Raw genomic sequence first — 22,667 nt, forward strand, 5'->3', positions numbered from 1 at the left:
GTCATCTGGTCCATCATTTATTTTGTTATCATCACGTTGGGCACTGCTTTCCTTTTGGGTGAAGACAGAGGCAAAGTGGGTGTTGAGTAGTTCCACCCAATAGCATTTCTCTATCTTCTAGACACAGAGGACCTACTACTTGCTTGTTCTTCCTCTTGCTTTGAACACAGCCAAAAACACCTTTTGTTACTGTATTATTATTATTATTAACCTCTCTTGCAAGCCTGAGCTCATTCTGAATTTTTGCCTGCCTGACCTCCCTGCAACTGCTGGCTACTTGTATATACTTCTCCTTTGTGATTTCTCCTTTCTTCCATTTGTTATATACACTCTTCTTAAATTTCAGCTCATTTGTAAGCTCCTTATGCAGATGAACTGGTTTCTTTCGATGCCTCTTACTTTTCTTTCTTTCACAAGCATTTAGCAATACAAATATTAAAAATAACAGTTAATTAGAAAACAAACAGTTAAGCAAGCATATTAATAACAATAAAACAAGATATTGGATGTTCATTTGCATGCTAACTTTCACAACCAGTTATTGTTAAAGGCCTGGAAACGATGCCATATAAGGAACGACTTAGGGAGCTGGGTATGTTTAGCCTGGAGAAGAGAAGGTTAAGGGGTGATATGATAGCCATGTTCAAATATATGAAAGGATGTCATATGGAGGAGGGAGAAAGATTGTTTTCTGCTGCTCTAGAGAAGCGGACACGGAGCAATGGATTCAAACTACAAGAAAGAAGATTCCACCTAAACACTAGGAAGAACTTCCTGACAGTAAGGAGCTGTTCGGCAGTGGAATTTGCTGCCAAGGAGTGTGGTGGAGTCTCCTTCTTTGGAGGTCTTTAAGCAGAGGCTTGACAGGCATATGTCAAGAATGCTTTGATGGTGTTTCCTGCTTGGCAGGGGGTTGGACTGGGTGGCCCTTGTGGTCTCTTCCAACTCTATGATTCTATGATTCTATTATTGTTAGGGTTGTCAGGTAAGGAGCATCCCAGACACTGAGATTTCATGTTCCAAACCTGAGACCTAGGGGCGGCTACTGGTGATGTCACAGAGGCAAGCCCCAGTGATGTCATGGAGGCGGTCACTGGAGACAGAGGTTAATTGGGAGAGGGGAAAGGAGAAGTACAGGGGGAACCCCCTCCCAACCAAATATCTATGTTATAATTTGCACCGACAACTATAGCTCTTTTCCCCAAATTAACTGCAAGGGCTGGTTTGCACATAAAGCCTGTCTCTGGCTTGCTCCTTTACTGCTTCGTTAAATACAGAAGCCGGGGAGGACCAAAGCATTGCCTTTTGAGCTGTGTTTACCAGCATGCTGCTTGTTCACATTTCAAGCCCAGTTTAAAATAAACCATGGTTTAATGTGACACCATTATTGGCTTCTGGTTTTAGTTTGGCGTTTAGCCAAAGTGTGAGTCTTCTTCCTGTGTAATGCAGAACTCATTTCCCAGCAGATTTTAATGCATCTAAATTGTTTCCCATAAAGTGCACTGTGTTCAACTCTGTGTGTGCGCGCACACACTGTTTAAATATACACCAGTTCTGTGTGAGAGAAAGTGACTACCCCACCAAAGTCACCCACCTGTGTAGGGACTTCATTTTGCTTTTCAAACTACTTTTCTTGGAAGATTTATAGCCAAACACTGTAAGCAAGGTGTCGACAACCTTTTAATCTCTCAGAGCCCACATTACCTTGTGGGGTGATATATCAGCTGCATGCTGGCATTCTGTGGGGCTGAAGACAGTATTGGGCAGGGTGAGATCCAGGAGTGGGGGTCACCTCTCTTTTCTCACTATTCCTGACACCTGTCTCTTTCTGACAACCCTCTCTCTTCCTCTCTCAGTCCCTCCTTGCCCAACATTCTGCTGGGAGAAGGAAATATTGTTTTTGCAAAAGTCTGACATGATTCCTTTCAAAGAGCTTTTGGCATGAGAGCCACAGGCTACTTCCCCCTTGCCCCCACTCTAATCACTATACTACTCCACAGTCTTCCACTATTTTTTTGTCCCGTCCCCCCCCCTTCTCACTGCCCTTCAGCACAGCAGACTTTATCTAGGACACAACTTTAATCTGCTCAAATCCCTCACCGTTAACTAGTTTTATAGCACTTATCTTCTAGCTTTTCTAATTTCACCATCTTTCTCCAGTGCCAGACTAGTCTAGTTTGTAGTTTGCAGGGTTGGCTCAATACATTTCACCCCTGGAGGCAAAATCCCCCCCCCAATGCCCCTGCCCCAATGATACCCACAGATCTGAGCTCCTGCCCCACCCTCTCCCTGCTTCTGCTGCTGTGTTCACACTGCTGCCAACCCTGCCGCAACTCACCTGCAGCTGCCATGATCCAGTTGCTGCTGCAAGCAAGGGTGCAGCAACGAGGGCACAGCAGCAGGGGTGAGGGCAATGGCACTTTGTTGGTGGCACAGGCAAAGCCCCAGCAGGGCTGTCAGCTGCACAACTGTGGTGGCAGGGAGGGGGTCAGATTTGCCACCCAAGGCCTCATGCACAATAAAGAGGATAATACCACGTACCACCCTGAGCTTCCCAGAGTGAGAATCTAATATGAAACTTGCTAAAATAATCATGTAAAAGGGCACCCAAGTGTGGTTCATTTATTAAAATTTATTTGCCAGTATGTTTGTATTGTCATCAATGCTGCTTTATGAATTCACGTACACTGAAGCTTTTCGATGTATTGTCACGGTCTCTGCTTTTTAAATTGCATCACTGTGGCTCTCCCTGCTGCCATTGCCCGCTTGTCCAAGTCTCTCTCTCCCAAGATGCAAAACTTGCAGCTCTCTAGATGTTGCTGGACTTCTACTCTCATCACCTCCAGCCAAGCATGGGCAATTATCAGGGATAATGAGAATTGTAGTCCAACAAATTATGTAGGACAACAAGTTCCCCATCTCTGATCTATCCAGGACACTGGCTGACTGTTGTCTGCAAATAAGGAAGTTTCAGAATGGTTGTAGAACGAATGGCTGTGCTTTCCTGCAGGTGCAGAGAGGTCAATCCCAGGATTAAACCAACACATGACTGACTGAACCGTGATGCGATCCATTACAAGAGATTTGCTGAACTGCCCAATTGGTGTGTTCCATTTTCTCAAGCCATTTAAAACAAGTGACAAATCTGATTGCTCCTTTCCTCAGACACTCAGGGCATAGCCCATTCAGGAAATCGTAGGCATCTTCTCACACACACCTTGTCATTTCTGGATAAAGAAGCAAGGCCTTCAAACTGACAGTCCTTTGGATTTGCCGTTTCCCCTCCCTTGAATGTCCTTGGGATTAAAGAAACAAGGGATAGTGAATACATTAAATCCAGATTAGGTTTAGCTGGATGCAGTGGAGCCATCATCAGGGAAGAGCAGCACATGAAAGCAAGAAACAGGTGAGAGTTTCTGTTTTAATTTCACCCTCCCGACCTAATAGGAACTCTTCAGCGTGCCTTGGTTTGCTAGCCATATTTGAAACATATTTGAAATATATTCCTGGCCATGGCTTTCTGTTAGGTTAGGCCTAATTGACTGTTTTGGGAGATGATCTTCAAGATGATCTTCAATCTCTTACAGAGCCAAATCCTGGATCAAAGTCGATGTAAAGAGCTGTTTAAAGAGAGATTTGAGGAAAGGGTGTATTTATTTATAAAGTGTTTTTTTTTTAAATAAATAAATCTGCACTTTACTGTAAGGTCCCAGGATAGATTACAACCATATAATATACAGGTATACTCACTGCACTTGGGGGTGGGGGTATCTTAGAGAAGAACTGAGTAAGAGGCAACATGATACAAGTATATAAAGAATTATGCACGGCATGGAGAAGGTGGATAGAGAAAAACGGGTTCCCTTGTAACGCTAGAATTCATGGGTTTCCAATGAAGATGAATGTTGAAAGATTCAGGGCAGACAAAATAAAAGTACAGTACTACTTCACCTGGCTCACAGTTAAATTATAGAACTCACCCCCATGAGAGACAGCAATGGCCACCAACTTCGATGGCTTTAAAAGAGGATTCGACAGAGAAATAGGCTACCAGTGAATGCTCACCTTCATGGCTATGATCTGCCTCCACAACTGGAGGCAGTAATGCTTCTGAATAGCAATTGCTGGAAACTTCAGGAGGGGAGACTGCTGTTGTGCTCAGGTGACTGGTGCCCTGTTTGCATGTCTGCCACAGGCACCTGACTGTGGTGGACTAGATGAAGCATTAGCGTGATCTAGCAGGCCTGATCTTATGTTCTCATGTGTGTAGAAGGACTGAGAAAGCGCCATTCAGTTCTGCTATTCAAAACAAAATCATGGGGCCCAAAATCTTTGATTTTAAGCATGTGTTTTGTACTGGGTTCCGTTGATAGATCCTGGGGTCTTAGTTAAAATCTAAGATCTGCTATTTATTTATTTATTTAGGAGAAACTGTTTTTACTTTATTAAATTATTCTAAAATATAAGACAAGAAGGTAGAAAAAACAATGCACTGTGTGGCATAGAAAGAAAAATGGGGGAAATCGTTGTCCTGAGAAGTTCACTAACTGCTTTGTTTTTAGGCATTTTTAAACATATTAAAACAAAGGATCCCAAATCTAAAAGATGGTTTGTCGAATGCCTCCTATATATATATATATATATATATATATATACAACTTGTTGTTTCAACTAAGCAAATAAACCCTTGTTAATGTTCTAAAAACTGTACACAGACAAGTACATTCATGATATAATTAAACTACTAACTTCTGGCTTAACAAATATCCCATAGGAGACAGAAACAGTGAATCAGGTCACTGAACAGGGACAAACTACATTTTCTAAGCAATCAACCTGTCCTATACCGAAGTACGCACATAGCCACCAGTAAAGCACCCCCCCCATTTTTCTAAAGGGACGAAAATCTTACAACGGGATTATTGTTGCTTTGTTATTTTTCTTCAAGGACAGCGGGGGAAAGCCAGAGACTCACCCTGCCCCTGTTCATCTCTGTGTTTTGCTGGAGTATGTTTCACCTCTTCTCTTACTGCTGGTCTTGGCTGCAGGCTCTCCAAGAGCCATTGAGGTAAATCTGGAGAGCAAGGGTATCTGGTGCCCTGTGGGACTGGTGGGGAAGAAGGCTGGGAAGCTGGTGGTAGGTGAAGGCAAAGCCAGTTATAGATGGAGCCACAGCTTGAGCTAACTAACTTTGTCCCCATCCTCATTCCTATGGATTTCTACAAGGGTAACATACTAAGGAGGATGAAAGTAACATGTGGTGGCTAGTTGGTTGTAATCCTGGAAATCAAGCCCCAAGTTTGAGGCAAGTGCTCTTTGGTGAGAGAACAGCAGTGATTTAACGTCACAATGAAAAGCGTTGACTTCTGTGGAACTGGGAGACGGCACAATCTTGTTCTTTTGCTTTGATGGTGCTTTGATGGTGTTTCCTGCTTGGCAGGGGGTTGGACTGGATGGCCCTTGTGGTCTCTTCCAACTCTACGATACTATGATTCCTCTGGTTTCTCTTCAGATCGTATAAATCTTTCGCCTTTCCTCTTTTTTTTAATGAACTGCTGCATTTATTGCCTAAGTAAGCAGAGCATTCTGGGTAATGAGAGACTCACCATACATCTCTCTCCAAGCTTTATATGACCACTGAATTCTGGTTTATTTGCATAGTGCCAAACAAAGGTTGCTAAGGCAATCAGCTGAAGGCCTGCTGGTTGCCAAGTGATCCACTCCTTGTTTCCATCCACTTCTGTTCCAAGTATATGTTGCCCTTTCAACCAGGCCTGCGCCCCACAAAAAATCACTATAGCAACACAGAAGGTCTGCACTATGCTGCTACGCATGTCACATTTTCACAAAGAGAGGGGTTGGGTATACCATGTTCCCTCAGAAATGGCAATGCAATGATGAGGAAAGATGTGCTCTGATTAATTTTTGCCTGCCGTTTTTAAACAGAGAACGCCTCCACCTGTTGTGGTGTGGTGGGGGAAAGAGGAGAGAAAGAAAACAGACCCTTCACATCCCTGGTAATTCTCCTCACAAAACAATGGCTTGTAAACATTTTTTTCAGAAGAACTATTAGTCCCACGGTGGAAACCTTCAGGGCCAAAGTACTCATTACAATAATTACATTTTTGAAGCGGCGTGCTTAGGACTTGCCATGCATCTTTCTTAACAAAAAAAGCAGCCATATGGATGGAGAGGAAGGGTGGAATGTGTGCACAAAGCAGTTGTTGTTTTTTAAAGGTGTTTCCAGGCAATAGTTTCTCACAGTGTCCCCTGCAACAAAATATCATCAAAAGGCCAGCCCATGCTTTTTAAACATTTCATCTGGATTTCCCTTTACCATAGGAACTCTAATCCTCCCTCCCTGCAAAGGTGTTACCAGATTGCATCTTTACGTTATCCTTATCTTTCCCATCAGGAAAGTGACCATCCTTGTCCTTGGCCTAGACAGTGCAGGAAAAAGTTCCCTGGTGAAAGAAATCCAGAGAGGTGAGTCGCTGAGCAGAACTTAATGTCAGCTAAGCTTTCCAGCTCTTCCACTCCAGAACCTGAACTCAGTGCCTAGTAGAGCTGACAGGAGTGTCTCTAAAGGCTCTTCCACACTTAACCTTTGCTCTGAGTTTACAGGTCCGTGCTTTCCAGGTCTGTGTTCTGTTCTGTTCTGGTGCTTTCCCAAGGAAAACTCATGTTTTACCACTGAATCGGAGTGAACAGCAATCCATTTGCTCTGATTCAGCAATAAAACACCCTGGGACATAGACCTGGGAGGCCCAGACTTGTGCCTAGAAATGCGGTGCAAAAGAAAGTGTGAATGAGTCCTCAGTCTGTGCTGAAGACCTTTCTTTCATATAACATTCCTCAGCCAGTCTTACATAGTTTAGTTCTAGGAGACTGGCTGTGTGGTAGACCTGAGTCTCAGCATCAACCTACAACCTATGTTGCTGATTTCAGCTGCCTATGATCCCAGTACGCACTAGATGACCTGACACATTACTCTGTACAGCAGGGATCCCCAAACTTCAGCCCTCCAGATGTTTTGGACTACAATTCCCATCATCCCTACCACTGGTCCTGTTAGCTAGGGATCATGGGAGTTGTAGGCCAAAACATCTGGAGGGCCGCAGTTTGGGGGTGCCTGCTGTACAGCCATCACTTAAATAGTAAAGCTCTATAATTCCCTTAATTTCTGATGTTTGGGCTGTGAGTACCATTGCTCAAACCGCCAAAATGGCAATACCTATGGCCAAGAGAGTAGTATCTGTAGGCTTGGGAAAACCCCGAGGTTTGCAGAAGAACAGAAAAGTGGGAGACTACCAAAACAATATAATAAGGACTTAGGTTACATACATACCATACATTTAAAGCACACAAACAAACAAACACACCAAGAATATTGGGGCCTGTGGTTAACCCCTCAGAGAGGTACAATTTCCAGCATTCTTAACAAACTACAGCTCCCAGTATTTTCTGGGGGAAGAAATGTGCTTTAAATGCATGATGCATACACAGCCTGAGTGTATGCTGACTGTCAAGGGAATATAATGGGAAACAGAGCTTGAGTGGGCAATGACCGCTCCACACATCAATGGGGGGGCGCTTTTTGCGTGGACGCGCGCAGCCCCCTAATCCCAGAAGGCGCTCCCCGGAAGTTCAGGTCTGGCACCGCCTTCCCAGGTAGGATGCCAGGGGTCTCCGCCTACCCAAGCCTGGCATCCAATCCTGCCTGGGGAGGTGTTGCCAGGGGGTGGCCAGGTAAGGGGAAGGACAATAGTATTTGAATCTTACCTCCAAGCACCAGTTGGTTCCAGAGCTTCTCCCACCCTCCAAACCCTTCATTCATGTTCTTTTGCAGGTTAACCTTTTCTCTACAGGTTCTCAGGCGCTGCTATGTCAAGACCGCTGTTGAAGGGTCAGAAAGGAATTTCCCTGCATTGGCAGGTTTCGCCTTTCCCGTAGCAATAAGTCACAACTTGGTGGTGTCAGGCCTTGGGCGGAATTCTTTGGCGATTTTCCTAGAGGGAGGGGCGTGAGGCGGAGACCTCACCCCCTTGCAGCGACAAGATTGGGGTATTGGGGGAAGCCTTGACCATGCCAATAGGTGTCATCACCTATGCCATGCCAATAGGTGTCATCGGTGGCGAACAGGGGGCAGGCTCTCTCTGCTTGAACATATGTTCTCCAGAGCTAGCCCCAACCCCCATACATGTGGATGACCCCGAAGCCTCCCAGAACCCCGGCTGGGGACTGGGAAGGATAACGGCCAATGCCTGAAGCCAAGGTCTCCCTACATCTGAATTTGAATAAAGTTGTGCCAATTTGAATCCCATAGCACGTTGTCTCGTGTATTTATTCCGCTCAGGGGGGGGGGTCGCCTGCGGGTTTGGGGGACTCTGCCTGTCCACGCAAATACAATGGTGTATCCTAGAGGAAGGACCTGAACAGGAATGCTTCACTGTGCAACATTTTATATCAGGCTCTCCTTGCAATTTCCAATAATTTTTCTGGATATTAGAAGAAAGCTGCTGTGGTGTATGAGCTTACCTGTATTTTTACTTGAGACTGATACCCACTGTTGATGTTTGTTTCGCTTGCTCTTGCTACTTTTTTTTTTTTTTTGCAGTCCTCTCCTGTGAAGTGCTTCCCATCACGAAGCCAAACCAGACGGCACTCAGGGTGGACAGGTTTGAGGTGTCCCTCATTGACCTGCCTGGTGGACAGCGGTCCTTGGGAAGCTGGAAGGACCAATACAGCACTGCTCATGGGATTATCTTTGTGCTTGACTCCAGCGATGTGGCAAGGATGGAAGAGGCCAAGAAGACTCTCTCCCGTGTTCTGGGGGACCCCAAAGTTTCAGGAAAGCCTCTGTTACTGTGAGATACTAATTCTCCTGGCACCTTCCTTCCTTCCTTTGTACCCTGTGGTGAATGAATGGGTATAAGATTCCTCTCCTCCCCCCCCCATTTTATTAGACCCACTAGGATTCCTGTTTGGGCCCATGAGGCCATTTCAGCCAAGCTACATCCACCTGCCATACACTTGACATTATATATGACATCAGATGCTGGGCATGTTGGAGCCACTGACATGAAAGAGAGGTTGCAGGCAGAACTGATCCGAGGCGCCTGCAAAGTGCCACAGAGAGCAGTAAAGGGAGTGGTGTTATACCTTCCAAGTCATGCATGATCAGATCCACAAGGCAGTTTACAGGGAAAATGATGCATCTTCAAGCCATCTCAATAAGCTTACACTCAGCCCACTTCTGTGATCAGTGAAAAGTTCCAGGGGGCAGGTTTTAGTTCCCTTTGGAAGGCGGCCACTGGAGGCTCATTGGTGTTTTGTAATATCTGTGTTTATCTATAAACACACACAGAGAGAGCATCGTTGGAGGTGCAGGTTAAATGTTCCAAAAGACAGCCAAAGTCCATTACTCCCATAGTAGGTCTCACTGGAAACAGGTGCCGCTCCCTACAGCCAAATACTGTTACCTTACAGAGTTCTGGAGCTCTTCCAGATAATTACTGACCATCCATCCTGGTTTGCTTGCACAAAGCTATTGTGGAGGTTGTACAGCATCTACTCTTTATTGAGCATCCATTCTAATTTGTTTGATGAGGCAGTGATACAACAAATAGCATTCATCCTGATATGGTTGTGGGATGTTTATATATCTTCTTCCCATTAATAATTTGTTCATCCCACATCTTTCAGTGCCTTCCCCCATCACTTTCCTGACTAAAAAAGTCACCCCTTTCCCTTCCTTTCTTTTTTTAAAAATGGATTTATTTTAAAGCAGAGTGCTTTAATCTACTTTAGTTGTGCAGACCTAATTTGCTACTGGGATGCGGGTGGTGCTGTGGGTTAAACCACAGAGCCTAGGGCTTGCCGATCAGAAGGTCCCTGTGACGGGGTGAGCTCCCGTTGCTCAGTCCCAGCTCCTGCCATCCTAGCAGGGCTGGCTCTACGGCCAGGCGATGCGCCACGCAGCCGCGCCTGCCCTACCGTCGGCCGCTCCGCTGCGCGACAAACCCGCCCGCCCGCCACACAGCAGCGCCCTCGGCGACCACGCTGCATGCTGAGCCCGGCCGCCCGCCCATCACGCTGGAAAACGGGGCGGCGAGGGGCGGCGGAGGGATCAGGCGCACCACGGTGCCAGGGCACCAAAGGTGCTTAAGATGGCCCTGCATCCTAGCAGTTCAAAAGCACGCCAAAGTGCAAGTAGATAAAGGTAAGGTAAACGGCGTTTCCGTGTGCTGCTCTGGTTCACCAGAAGCGGATTTGTCATGCTGGCCACATGACCTGGAAGCTGTACACCGACTCCCTCAGCCAATAACGCGAGATGAGCGCCGCAACCCCAGTCACGACTGGACATAATGGTCGGGGTCCCTTTACCTTTGCCTAATTTGCTACTATGTGCTTGAATCCTTCCCGCAAAACAATGACAGTCTGGAGCCAGGGCTAGACAGTTTAGCACTTTCCTAACCCTTTTCCTAATTAGAAGGGGTATATTGGGATGAGTTATCTCCTCTGACCATTACTTCATCTTTTTGGGCCCTCTTAGCACCCATGGCATAACACCGGCAGCAGGCCCAGCTCTAGGTGTAGTCCCGGTGGCGCGGAGCACCAGGGCACCGGGCTGGCAGGGGGGGCACTGCACGGCGAAGCCGCGCGGAAGCTGTGCTGCGCGCTGCGAGGGCGGGGGTGCCGGAGCAATCTCCGCACCTCAGCGCCAGGGCGCCCGACCTGCTTGAGACGGCCCTGACCGGCAGAATATCAGAGCTATTAGCAGTCTTTCATCAAGCCTAAAGTCAAATGGCTGGACAGTGTTCTTGAAGCTACCAACATGAGTCTGACCAAACTGCGGGAGGCAGTGGGAGACAGGAATGCCTGGCGTGCTCTGATCCATGGGATCACGAAGAGTCGGACACGACTAGATGACTAAACAACAACAAAGTCACCTTGACACCATACATTTAAAGCACATGGCTCCCCCACCCCCCAAAAATCCTGGGAACTGTAGTTTGTTAAGTGTGCTGGGCATGGTAGCTCAGTGAGGTCATGTGCTTTAAATGTGTGTTAAATGTGCTTTAAGTGTGTGGATCTGCCGATTCAAGACTGCATAGTAGACCTGGAGCCCTCCAGATGTTGTTGGGTTAGAGGATAAATTTGATTCAGCACACATTTAAAGCTTTAAAGCTCAGTCTATCAAGTTTGCACTTTCTAAAACAATGTGCGAACCAAAACACAGCAATTATTCGTAATCCATTCTTATCCAAATTTTGGGATGCAGTTCTCCAAACAAACAATGTTTATGAAAATGCATATATAAGGGGAAAGTGCGCATAAAAATGGAGATATTGTGGGGAGGGGGAGTATACAAATTAGTATTATATTATTAGGATAAATTTGCACTAAAATGCTGATGGATGTAAGATTGGGAAAAGGAGAAACTGAGAAGTAGACAGATCCTTTCACACTTGTACTGCAACTCCCACTAGCCACAGCCAGCATAGCCAATGGACAGCAATTATGGGACATGTAGTCTAACAACATCTGAATGGCCAAAGGTTCCACATTGCTTTTTTAAATTGGTATAGCTACAACAGTGAGTGTGCTGTTTGCTAATGGAATCTTGTCTTCCCATCTGTTCTGTTTTCCAATTTCTATGTGAATGGTTCAAGGCTGGCAAACAAGCAGGACAAGCTGGATGCTCTCTTGCCCTGTGAGATCATTGAGTGCCTATCTCTGGAAAAGTTGGTGAATGAAAACAAGTCGTTGTGTCGAATTGTAAGTAAAATAATACCCCCTTCGCACAGGTTGGCTAGTCTTCACAAGGGATGAAAAAAGAAGTCTCCCTTTTGTCCTCTCTGCCCTTCATGATGATCATTTCCATTGAGTTTATACAGACTGTTACTTCCTCTTGGTAAGGTTACATATCCTATTTTAATCTCTTGCCAAATGGAATTGAGGCAATTGGGTCAGAGAGATCTGGACAGGAAGTCCTTGCAGTCAGAGATGATGGGAGTTGTAGTCCCACAACACCTGGAATAATGGAGGCTGGTGGCCATTGGGACTGGTAAGACATCAGTCAGCACATTTAGAAGCCATGACAGATGGAGCCAAATAATTCTAGTTTTGCCCCCATCCAGCTCCCTATGGTTGCACAAAGGCAACCCTAAAACTAAAAAGATAACAGCCAGTGACAACCCCTGCACATGTTGTAAGAAGGCAAGCAGGAAGGGGCTAACTGAGAGCAAACAGACACCTCCCCTTGCCTCCTGGGTGGGTTGGCCCTGGAATTAGGCACTATCTTAGCAGTATCTAGCTCACATAAGGTCTAGTTTGCTCCTTAACAACTCCTGATGCATAGAAAATACATTAATGGTTGTTTGGCAGAAAGCAGCTTCTTGTAGCAAGCCGGTTCATCTACATCAATTTCCCTTGTCAGTTAGCAGATTTTGCATTGCACCAAGAAATCTCCCCTTTGCCTGCTGGTCTCAACATGTCACCAGAGAGGGCCTGCCAGAGTTTCTTGTAACAGACCTCCCTTAGGTATTATGGTTTTATTGTTGGCATCTATCTGCCAACTCACAAACTCCCCCACTTTCTTTCTTTCTTTTTTTTAAAAAAAAATATGTTTATTGACTTTTATAACAGACAACAAATACAACAAAAATAACAACGACAAAAAACAAAACAAAAAACTTTCAAAATTCAAAAATACAAAAACACCAGAATACAAAAAAAACAAAAAAAATCTTATTTCATAATCTCACTTTTTATCTCATCTAATGACTTCCTCGTTCCTCCTCCTTCTGTGTTACAATGTAAATCCCTTTTAGTAATTTCAAAATCATATTAAACAACTAACTTTACTTAAAAATTGACTTAATTCTATATCTTATCTTCCTTGATATTTACCTTCTATACTATTCCATTTCTTTCTACATACCTATAACTACCGTACTTCTAACAATACTTATTTCTTAACTTGTTATTATCTACAACCTCCTTGTATCTCCTTCACTTCCATTGGTTCTACTCTCTTATAAGCTTATTCTTTAGATAAACTTTAAATTTTTTCCAGTCTTCTTCCACTGTTTCTTCAGTCCGATCTCGAAGCCTCCCGGTTACCCCAGACAATTCCATATATTCTATCAACTTCTTCTGCCATTCATCCACTATTAATATAATTCACATTATTTAATCATTGACTCATTATTTATTTCTACTTAACCTCTAATTTTTCCCTTAAAAATATTCCGATAATATGCTAAACTATTATTTCTATCCCATCTGATATGTTAAACTCCCCCACTTTCTTTGCCTTGAATGGGGCAGCTGGGTTTTCAGACTGGCCGTCCTCTATCTTCATCTTACAGGAACCATGTTCAGCTTCCAAAAGGCTTCCCAAAATCCAGTGCTGGACCATCGTTCAAGGGCTACATTGGTTATTGCGTACAATTGCCATCAACTACAGTGTACTGTGTGGTCGCATCCAGGAAGACAGTCCTGAACAGCAAGTGTCACTAGAGCAGGAGGTATCCAAGAAAGTACAGAAATCCAGGAACAGGACATCAGAAGCCAGGTTCCTCCTTCTTCCTGAAAGCCTATGCTGTGTGTAATGCCCACTCCTAAGATCTTAGAGGGGGTTGGACCATAGCTCAGTGCTGGAGCATCTTGCTTTGCAAGCAGAAGGTCCCAGGTTCAATCCCTATCACTTCTATATAAGGGTGGAGAAAGATTTCCTGTATGAAATCCTGGAGGGCCACTGCTGGTCAATATTGACAATATGGAGGTAGATGTGCCAATAGTTTGACTCAGTATAAAGCAACTTACATTTTATGTTCCTAGAATGCAAATGGGAGGGGCACAGAATGGTGAGAAAAGAAAAGAAAGGTCAGTTGATAAGAAGATTGCTTAGTGCAGGGTGGTGAAGAAGAGAGAAGGGAAAAGAGCAAGGTGAAAATACAAGAAGGGAACAATTAGAGCAGAAATTGAAGCAGGAGTCAACAACATGGCACCCGAGGTTCCAATAGCACCCTTGAGGTCTTACCTTGGGGCCAACAAAACCTCTGTGTCCCCCACACACACTCTGCCCTCTTGGTCATAAGGTAAAGAGAGTGCTTGGCTCTTTCTTCTTTTAAAAGTACATAGAGATTAAGAAGGAAGTTGACAGAGTGATGCTCTTTCCCACTTCCTTTTTCAGCTGTATATGGTTTTCAAAGCTCAGCATAATTCTATTGGATCTGATTCCTGGTAAAATGAAGTGTGTGCATGTGCCCACAGACCTAAAACGTAGAGTAAATGGGACAAACTGAAAGACCAGAGACAGAAACTACTACCCAAACAGCAGCAATTACTTGACATTGACTAAGGCTGGGAAACTGGGGCTGAGAAACAGTGAGGCCACATCGACACCATATATTTAACACAAATTTATTTAGCACATCACCTTCTCCTGAAGGATCCTAGGAACTGTCCTTTGTTAAAGGTGCTGGAATGTAGTTATGTAAACTACAATTCCCAGGGTTATTTGAGGGAACCCACGTGCTTTAAATATATAGTAGGGATTACACCTGATTTGCTCAAGGGTCCACCAGTAGATCTGTAGTTGAATAGAGACCAAGTTCTCCAAAAACTACATTTATTTGTTGTACCACATAGACATAGAAGATGGCAGAGCTGTTTTTAGCACCACTCCTTAGTTTCAAAGTTGAAGGAATAGAATAATATGTACATATGTGCATCTTTTGAATAATTTATTATATCTGCCTTTAGGGAGTCATTGGCCAGAAGTGAGTGCAGCCATGGAGGAAATGCCAAGATGGAGGAAAGAAAACCCACAAAGCTGCCCCAGAATATCCCCTCCCAGGTAACTGGTGATTCTGCTATATTTTTATGCCAGGAATTTTACACTTTTAAAGATGCATTGTTTCATAAAATTAATTAGTGACATAATGGGCAGGTTTAGACATCATGGTAAACCACAGTTAATTATTTACCACGCACGAACCATTTGCACCCAGTTTACTCCTTGTAGCACTGGGGGGAAACAGATCACAATTCCTGCCTTAGCATTACATCTGAACCAGAAATAATGGGCCGTTTCACTCAAACAAACTCATGATCAGGAAGTCAAGAACAATCCATGTGTGGGCAATGGGGATGCAAAAAGACACCTTGCATTCATTTTAGCAGCTCACATTCCATCAAAATTGCTGTTGCTTATCTCACTGTCCGCCGTGGCAAAACTACATAATTTATGTGATTTATGTAATTAATTCCATAAATTACGTAAATTATGTTGTCGTCATGCTATTCCACCACATTCATTTCAGTGCAAAGGAAATGCAATGCAAATGTGGGAGGGGGTACATATGTTTGCAGGCTGAAAGGAGCAGCAACAATGAATGCCAATTGTATTTGCTGGATTGATCTCTGTTCTGAACATGAGATGAATAGGTGAACATTGGCAGTTTCCATTTTCATTTGAATTCTCCAGCATCCCTAGTGCGGAGGGCCATAGTTCAATGGTACAGCACCTGCTTTCCAGGCGGAAACTCCCAGGTTCAGTCCTTGGCACTTACAAATTGGCCCGGGCAACTTATAATTCCTTCCTGAAAGCCTGAAGGGCTGCTACCAGTCCATTACTGAGCTAGATCAGGCATCCCCAAACTGCGGCCCTCCAGGTATTTTGGCCTACAACTCCCATGATCCCTAGCTAACAGGACCAGTGGTCGGGGAAGATGGGAATTGTAGTCCAAAACATCTGGAGGGCCAAAGTTTGGGGATGCCTGAGCTAGATGGACCAATTGTTTGGCTCAGTTATACAGCTTTCTATGTTCCTGACATTTTCTGTGCCACGTTTTCTGAAAGCATTCCCAGAGACAGAGCATTTCCTCATATGCAAGCACTTTGTTTTTGTTCAGCAAGAAGAAATGCCGGTGGCCTCCAAAAAAAAGAAAGGGAAATTAAAGCCAAAGGTGAAGAAGAAAAGTTTGGTGCAGTTGGAGAATACCTTGACAGAAGATGATGGTGCTAAAGCAGCAGCAAGTGGGAGCAAAGTGGGAGGTGTCACTGTCCGCCGCCCCAGCAACAAGGTTGCCCAAGAGAACCCCAGAGATCTGGAAACAACTCTAACCCCAGCAGGTAAACATAGATTTCTTAGAAACATGATAGAAACACTAGAAGCATGAGATAAAGCAGCATAAGGAAGAACTGACAAACGGAAGTGATGTTCAAACAATAGGAAATGCTCTTTTTTATCTGTATTATATTCCTATGTTTATGTATGTGTTGTTTTTATTTGGTATGTATGTGTACACATATCTCATATGCGTATGCATGTGTATGGGCATATGTATGTATATATATATATGCTATATTCTTTTTTTTCCCTTTCCTTTTCCGTTTCCTTTTTTTCTTTCTCCTCTCTTTCTTCTACTTTACTGATTTGGAGTTGCTTTTCTGGGATTTTTGCGTAATTCTGAGGTGTGATTTATGATTTATGATTTTGTTTTGTAACTCTGATATATAATTTATGATTTATGATCTTGTTTTGTAATTATAAAATACGAAATAAAGGCTTTTTTTAAAAAATAGAAGCATGACGATGAAGAAGAAGTAGCAGTATTATATTATCATACCACCTTTCCTCTAAAGAGCTTGAGGTGGCATAGGTAGTGGTCCCCTCTCCATTTTATCCTCACACCATTTCTGTGAGTTAGGTTAGGGTTGAAAGACAGTGACTGGCCCAAGATCACTTCAGTGAGCTTCAGGGTTGAGTGAGTCTCTGTAGAACTTCCTCAGAGTGCGCTGTCATGGCCACATCAGCTGCAAACAACACCTCGCAGGTAAAGGATCTGCTGTGCTTTCATCTTGGTGTGGACAGGCCTCCATCACTCCTTAAATGGAAGTCCACACTGTCCTCAGCTGAGCTGAACATTGGAGAGCAACAGGAAGAAGAATATGCTAAAGAGAGTCGAGGTGAGAACATAGCCCTGTTTCACACCACCTTTTATAGAGAAGGTGGACAAGGATGAACCATTATGCTGCCATTGAAAAATAATCTCATTTCTCAATCAGATTGTTCCTCCAATTTTAGGGCCAGATCTTCTGTTGCCATTTGTAGCATTTGAATGTCCACCTGGTTGTTTAGCTCTAGGTTTAGCTCTAGTCCTTTTATTAGTCCAGTCTGCAATTTGCCCAGATAGATATTTAAACTTCTGTTGAAAGCTGTGATAGGAGCTTTCCTTATCTTGCTTATGTAGTAGTCTGATTCTTTGTCTTCCTCCATGGTTGTTAGAGTTTTCATGCCTATTTGTGTTCTCATTCCTCCCTTGACCATCTCTGAATCTGAGGCCTGAAAGACGGATTCGTCAATTTCTTCTTGAATATTGAGTCTTGCTTATTTCTTTTTTGGACCCTGGACTCTGTGTAGCTTTAGTCTGCCAAGGCAGGAATAAAGTTTTAGAATTGTATGTGTCTACTCTGCATCAAAGTAGTACTTAGGCAATTAGAGACACTAAACTATGTTGCCATCCAGCTCCTTAGCTAGCCATGCTCCCCAAACATGGTGAATTTTCATGAGGATTCCTTTAAAAAAAATATGTGTGTAAATGCTACATATATGTGGAGAACTGAATTTATGATTGGAAAAATGAGAGATTGAGAGAACCACAACTGACAGATCCTTCTATTCCCTACTAGTTACCATGATGTGGCTCTGAAATCAGGTTTGAGTCTGTAGCACAAATCTGGGGTTCTGGTTAATTCTGTCCTCCTTAACCAGTAACTATGCAGTGGTACCTCGGTTTAAGTACACAATTGGTTCCGGAAGTCTGTACTTAACCTGAAGTGTACTTAACCTGAACTGAACTTTCCCATTGAAAGTAATGGAAAGTGGATTAATCTGTTCCAGACGGGTCCGCAGAGTACTTAAACTGAAAGTACTCAAACCGAAGCGTAGTTAAACTGAAGTATGACTGTAGGTCAAACCATAGTTTACTGTGGCTTGCAAACCATAATTTTTTTTCCATTCCCCCCCCTCCCCACTTCTCTTTTTTCAGGACAAAGCACAAAGAAGAAAAATAAAAGACTGAAAAATAAAGTCAAATCTCAGGAATCATCACAGACCCACCCAAGCGAGCACTTATCAAGCACTTTTGGTACATCTTACTCAGCTAGGAAAGGGATTTGTGGGAAGGATACTCATTAAAGCAACAAATAAGGTTGATTAGCTTTGGGGGAAAACAAAAGCTCTGCATATTTTAGGGTCTTTATTGAGCCAGATTGTGGACAAATGTGAAGTCCTGTGGAAATGCAGGATTAGGCAAAATTGCATACAAAACGTGTATAAGGGAGAATTTCTCACTAAAATGCTGGAAAATGTTCATGAGGACTTGCCAAGTTATGTAGAAATGTGGATAAATAAATTTTCAAGGCTAGAAAAATTATAAACTGAGAGAACCCAGCTTTTACATATTTGCCCATTCCTACTTTAGACTATTTACTTAGCTGTCTTGTTCATCCTTGGGTGGATAACCAGGGAATGCATCTTCTTAAATAATTGTCAGATTTATATGACCCCACATGCTGAGGCACCTGTTGTTGTTGGCATCCATGTGTCTTGAGAGGCACTAGTGTGCACCTCTGGGCATGAAGCCAGAGCACTGCATTAGCAGTGCCAAAGTGATCTCCCCAGGGCACAAGCCTGGGCAGTGTGGAGGTCCTGGGATCCCCAGAGCACAAGACCCTCCCTCTCAGCCCTCCTGATGTAGTCCAAAGGAAAGCTGAGCAGTACCGGTATGTTTGGCACCAGCTTGGCTGCAGGAGTTGCTGGAAGGAGGCGGACAAAGGACCATCTAGCTGCCTTAGGGACCCCACTTTTGATTTGTGTAGGACTAAAGGTCTTATGTTATTTCCTTTGTATGCATAACAGTTAAGAAAAAGGAATTAGATCAGCCCAGGGTGGCTGTGTCCTACTTTACAGAGGATGGTCTCCTGTTTGAAGGGCTGTCTGCTTCAAAATTCTTTAAAGTTAAAGAGCCATAAAAAGGGAGAACTTTCAGAGACCAGTGAAGTTTTCCATCAACAGTTAGCAGCAGGATTGCAGACTGAGCAGGCACACAGGTCTCCTGGTCACAATCTTCCCCACTTTGTGCAAATATGTCCTCTTTTTTCCTCTTTCTGGCAATCTGAAAGTGGTCACCCTGTTTCATCCATGGTTCCTTCTTCCACAGATTTGTATCGGAGAGCCATGCTGGCTCTGAAAATGCAGCCAGAGGGCCGGAAGTCACAGTCTACAACCACTCCCTAAACGAGGTGCTCCACACTTTCCCTTGGGACTGGGGATTCAAAGTGGTACTAAGAGAATTGAAGAAACTGCAGCAGCGAGGCCAAACCTAATTCTGAGGTGTTCCAAGCTCATCTTTCTCTGCAAGATGTTGCAAGGTGTTTAAAGGGGCAGGTGTTAGCATACAGTTGGTAGTCAATGGAAAGATCCCATCCCCCAATGGAAAGCCAGGGTGCTTCCTGTCTGCCGCTATTTTCGAGGGGGTTCAATCACATACTGGCAAATTAAAGTTGTGCATTTATAAGAGGTCTTACACAACAAATCCGCTTCCTTCAAAAAACTGAACTTCTTTTGCAATAAGGAAAGGGAAAGGCACTGGAATGTGTGGGATAATGCTAGCTTTGACACAAGCATCATCTTAACTTCCTGGAAGCAAATCATAACTAATCCTCATTAATAGCCAATGGCAGCTAATTTCCCTGCAATGAAATCAGGATGAATGCTCCACTAACAAGGCAACCGGAAGCATCCCTGGTCTTAGAAGCAGAAGAGCAGGGTGCCTTCAGAACTCCTCCAAGTCATTTTGCTACCTGAGGCAGAAGACAAGATGGTGTGTCCGCCGCCCCCTATTCTACACAGGAAGCCGAACAAGACTGGTGGTTGAATCTCTGCCTTCAGCATTGACAACAGAACAGCATCTCCACCGTGCCTGAAGGTAGCAGACTTGCCTAGGGAGCACATTGTAGACCACATGTGCACACAGCTCCCCAGAATCTTGCTGCTGCTCCCTGCCTCCCAGCATTTCCTGCCTGAGCTGGTTGCCTCATTCTGCCTAATAGCTGAGTTGGCCCTGGGTGGCTTTGGGGCAGCGATGGAGAACCTTTTTCATTTCCTTGATGGCTAACTTTCCATGAGCCACATGCCAGTAGCGGGAAGAGCCATTGCAAAAGGTGGGTGGGGCCACTCCCCCCTCTTTCACACACACACATCCACACACAAATACAATTTTGCCTTCATACACATGCACAGATTATACCTACATGCATCTATTCTCACATATAAAACACACACACACACACACACTCAATACTTCTCTCCCTCTCTCCCAGACACTTCTGTGAAATTAGAATTCAACAAGATTTGGGCTGTGTAGACATAAAATTTTAAAGAGCATTCTGTGCACAGCAAGTGTGGACGTTTTCCAAATTGTCGCACTACATCATACATATCCAACACATGTTCTGAAGTTATTCTCCACTTCTTCTCATTCTTATTTTAAGTTGAGAACATTGGCAAAATGCAATATAAATTTGCATCACTCCATCGTGTAGACATCAGGAAGCACATTGTGTGACTACCTAGTTGTTGGATGGTTTCACAATTGTTCAGGTGTGGAAAGCAGATAGGGTCACATTACTTCTGAAAGCAGTAACAGACTTTTGAAGGCTAGTTGAGGGGAGTGAATGTCAGTGAAACAATTCTTATCCATCCTTAATAATAATAATAATAATAATAATAATAATAATAATAATAATAATTTATTTATATCCTGCCCATCTGGCTGGGTTTCCCCAGCCACTCTGGGCAGCTTCCAACTGAATATTAAAAACAGAACAGCATCAAACATTAAAAACTTCCCCTAAACAGGGCTGCCTTCAGTTGTCTTCTAAAAGTAAAATAGTTGCTTATTGCCTTGACATCTGGTGGGAGGGTGTTCCACAGGGCGGGTGCCACTACCGAGAAGGCCCCCTGTCTGGTTCCCTGTAACCTCACTTCTCACAATGAGGGAACCGCCAGAAGGCCCTCGGTGCTGGATCTCAGTGAATGATGGGGGTGGAGACGCTCCTTCAGGTATACAGGACCGAAGCCATTTAAGCCATCACACCATGACGACAGATGTGCATGGCATGAACCATCATTAGTCTACCTGAAACTGACATTAAAGCACAAATGTGGAAATGAGTTTACATAAATGCTCACTGAGTAAAACTGAGTTAAAATGGCTCTTGTACGCTTTAAACCAGCAATGTGTGCATATACCTTCCTGCCTCATCCTATAAAGAGGGAGAGTTTGCAGGCATCATATTTGTGGAGAAAAGAAGAAAGGATCAATGTTCTGGATACCCTTGCCTTATCCTTTATGTCCAACTGTGATTGACAAGTGGGCACTCCGTTAGGACCATTACCTGTACCAAATGATATTTTATTTTGTATATTGTTTTTCAAAACTGTTGGTTTTGTCTGTACTTTCATAATTTTATTGTGTCTACTTTTAAAGTTTGTCAATTTTATCGATATTTTCTTATGAATATTTTATATCATTTTGTGTAAGCTATTTAGAGAGGGTTTATTATTATTATTATTATTATTATTATTATTATTATTTGGGATATAACTCTTGTTATATAAATTTAAAAAGTAAATGTAAAACTATGGGGGGTACTCAGAGGCTGAAACATTATTCTGTTGGAGTACTGCCAGAGCCTCTGTGGATTCCATAAGCCTAAAACAGCACAATTGTGGCTTGATTGAACATAGAATCATAAAGCAGTAGAGTTGGATGGGACACCAATGGTAATCTAGTCTAACCCCCTTCAATGCAAGAATCTCAGCTAGATCATATATGACAGGTGGTCAACCATGCTAAAAAAAATTCCAAGGAAGGAGAACCTACCACCTCTCATGGGAGCCTGTTCAACCGTCACACAGCTCTTACTGTCAGAAAGTACTACCTGATGTTTAGTCGGAATCTCCTTTCTTGTAATTTGAATCTATTGGTTCGGGTCCTAACCTCTGGAGGAGAAAACAAGCTTGCTCCATCTTCCACATGATAGCCCTGTAAGTATTTGAAGATGCTATCATACCTCCTCTCAGTCTCCTCTTATCCAGGCTAAACATACCCAACTCCCTCAACCATTCCTCATCAGGCATGTTTTCCAGACCCTTGACCATCTTGGTTGTTCTCCTCTGCACACATTCCAGCTTGTCAATGTGCTTCTCAAATTGTGGCACCCAGAGCTGGACACAGTACTCCACAGCTGGCCCCAGGTTTGATGGGACCCTTAGTAAAGTGACATCTGGTGAGTCCTGTTCTAACTCAATAAAGACTCATGAAATTGCATCCTTCCAATCTGGTGATAGGCTGTTGTTTTCTCATGGTTAAATTTTGCAGGATGGGATTAACACAAATATAATGCCTTAATGGTGGATTTATTCTGGACCATCTGCACACCTGTTCACTTTATTAGATGTCCTACAATGCTTCTCCAGTGTTATTGCATTACTGCCACCTGCACTATACTGTGGAAGGACATGTGGATCCAGAATTGGCCTCCACAGTCACTTACGGACCCATTGTTAAAATCGTGTTTATGGA

General features: G+C 43.8%; 1 protein-coding gene across 1 annotated transcript; it reads left to right on the forward strand.

Annotated features, from left to right (window-relative positions):
- The first annotated feature begins 4,950 nt into the window (after positions 1-4,950).
- Positions 4,951-22,417, forward strand: ARL13A (ARF like GTPase 13A). Its single transcript, XM_060270398.2, has 9 exons — positions 4,951-5,068; positions 6,416-6,486; positions 8,618-8,867; positions 11,676-11,781; positions 13,377-13,582; positions 14,776-14,869; positions 15,927-16,146; positions 18,066-18,164; positions 19,239-22,417. The coding sequence occupies exons 1-9, from the start codon at positions 5,010-5,012 to the stop codon at positions 19,313-19,315; spliced, it is 1,182 nt and encodes a 393-aa protein (XP_060126381.2). The 5' UTR covers positions 4,951-5,009; the 3' UTR covers positions 19,316-22,417.
- The last annotated feature ends 250 nt before the right edge of the window (positions 22,418-22,667 follow it).

This window comes from Zootoca vivipara, chromosome Z2 (genome assembly GCF_965207765.1).
Source record: "Zootoca vivipara chromosome Z2, rZooViv2.hap1.1, whole genome shotgun sequence".
NCBI classification, from domain to species: domain Eukaryota; kingdom Metazoa; phylum Chordata; class Lepidosauria; order Squamata; family Lacertidae; genus Zootoca; species Zootoca vivipara.

Excerpts from the sequence above, each read along its gene's own strand:
- ARL13A (XM_060270398.2), top strand. The coding sequence starts at position 5,010 with ATGTTTCACCTCTTCTCTTACTGCTGGTCTTGGCTGCAGGCTCTCCAA. Across the intron at positions 13,583-14,775 it reads AACAGGACATCAGAAGCCAG|GGAGTCATTGGCCAGAAGTG; the intron begins GTTCCTCCTTCT and ends ATCTGCCTTTAG. Across the intron at positions 14,870-15,926 it reads CCCAGAATATCCCCTCCCAG|CAAGAAGAAATGCCGGTGGC; the intron begins GTAACTGGTGAT and ends GTTTTTGTTCAG.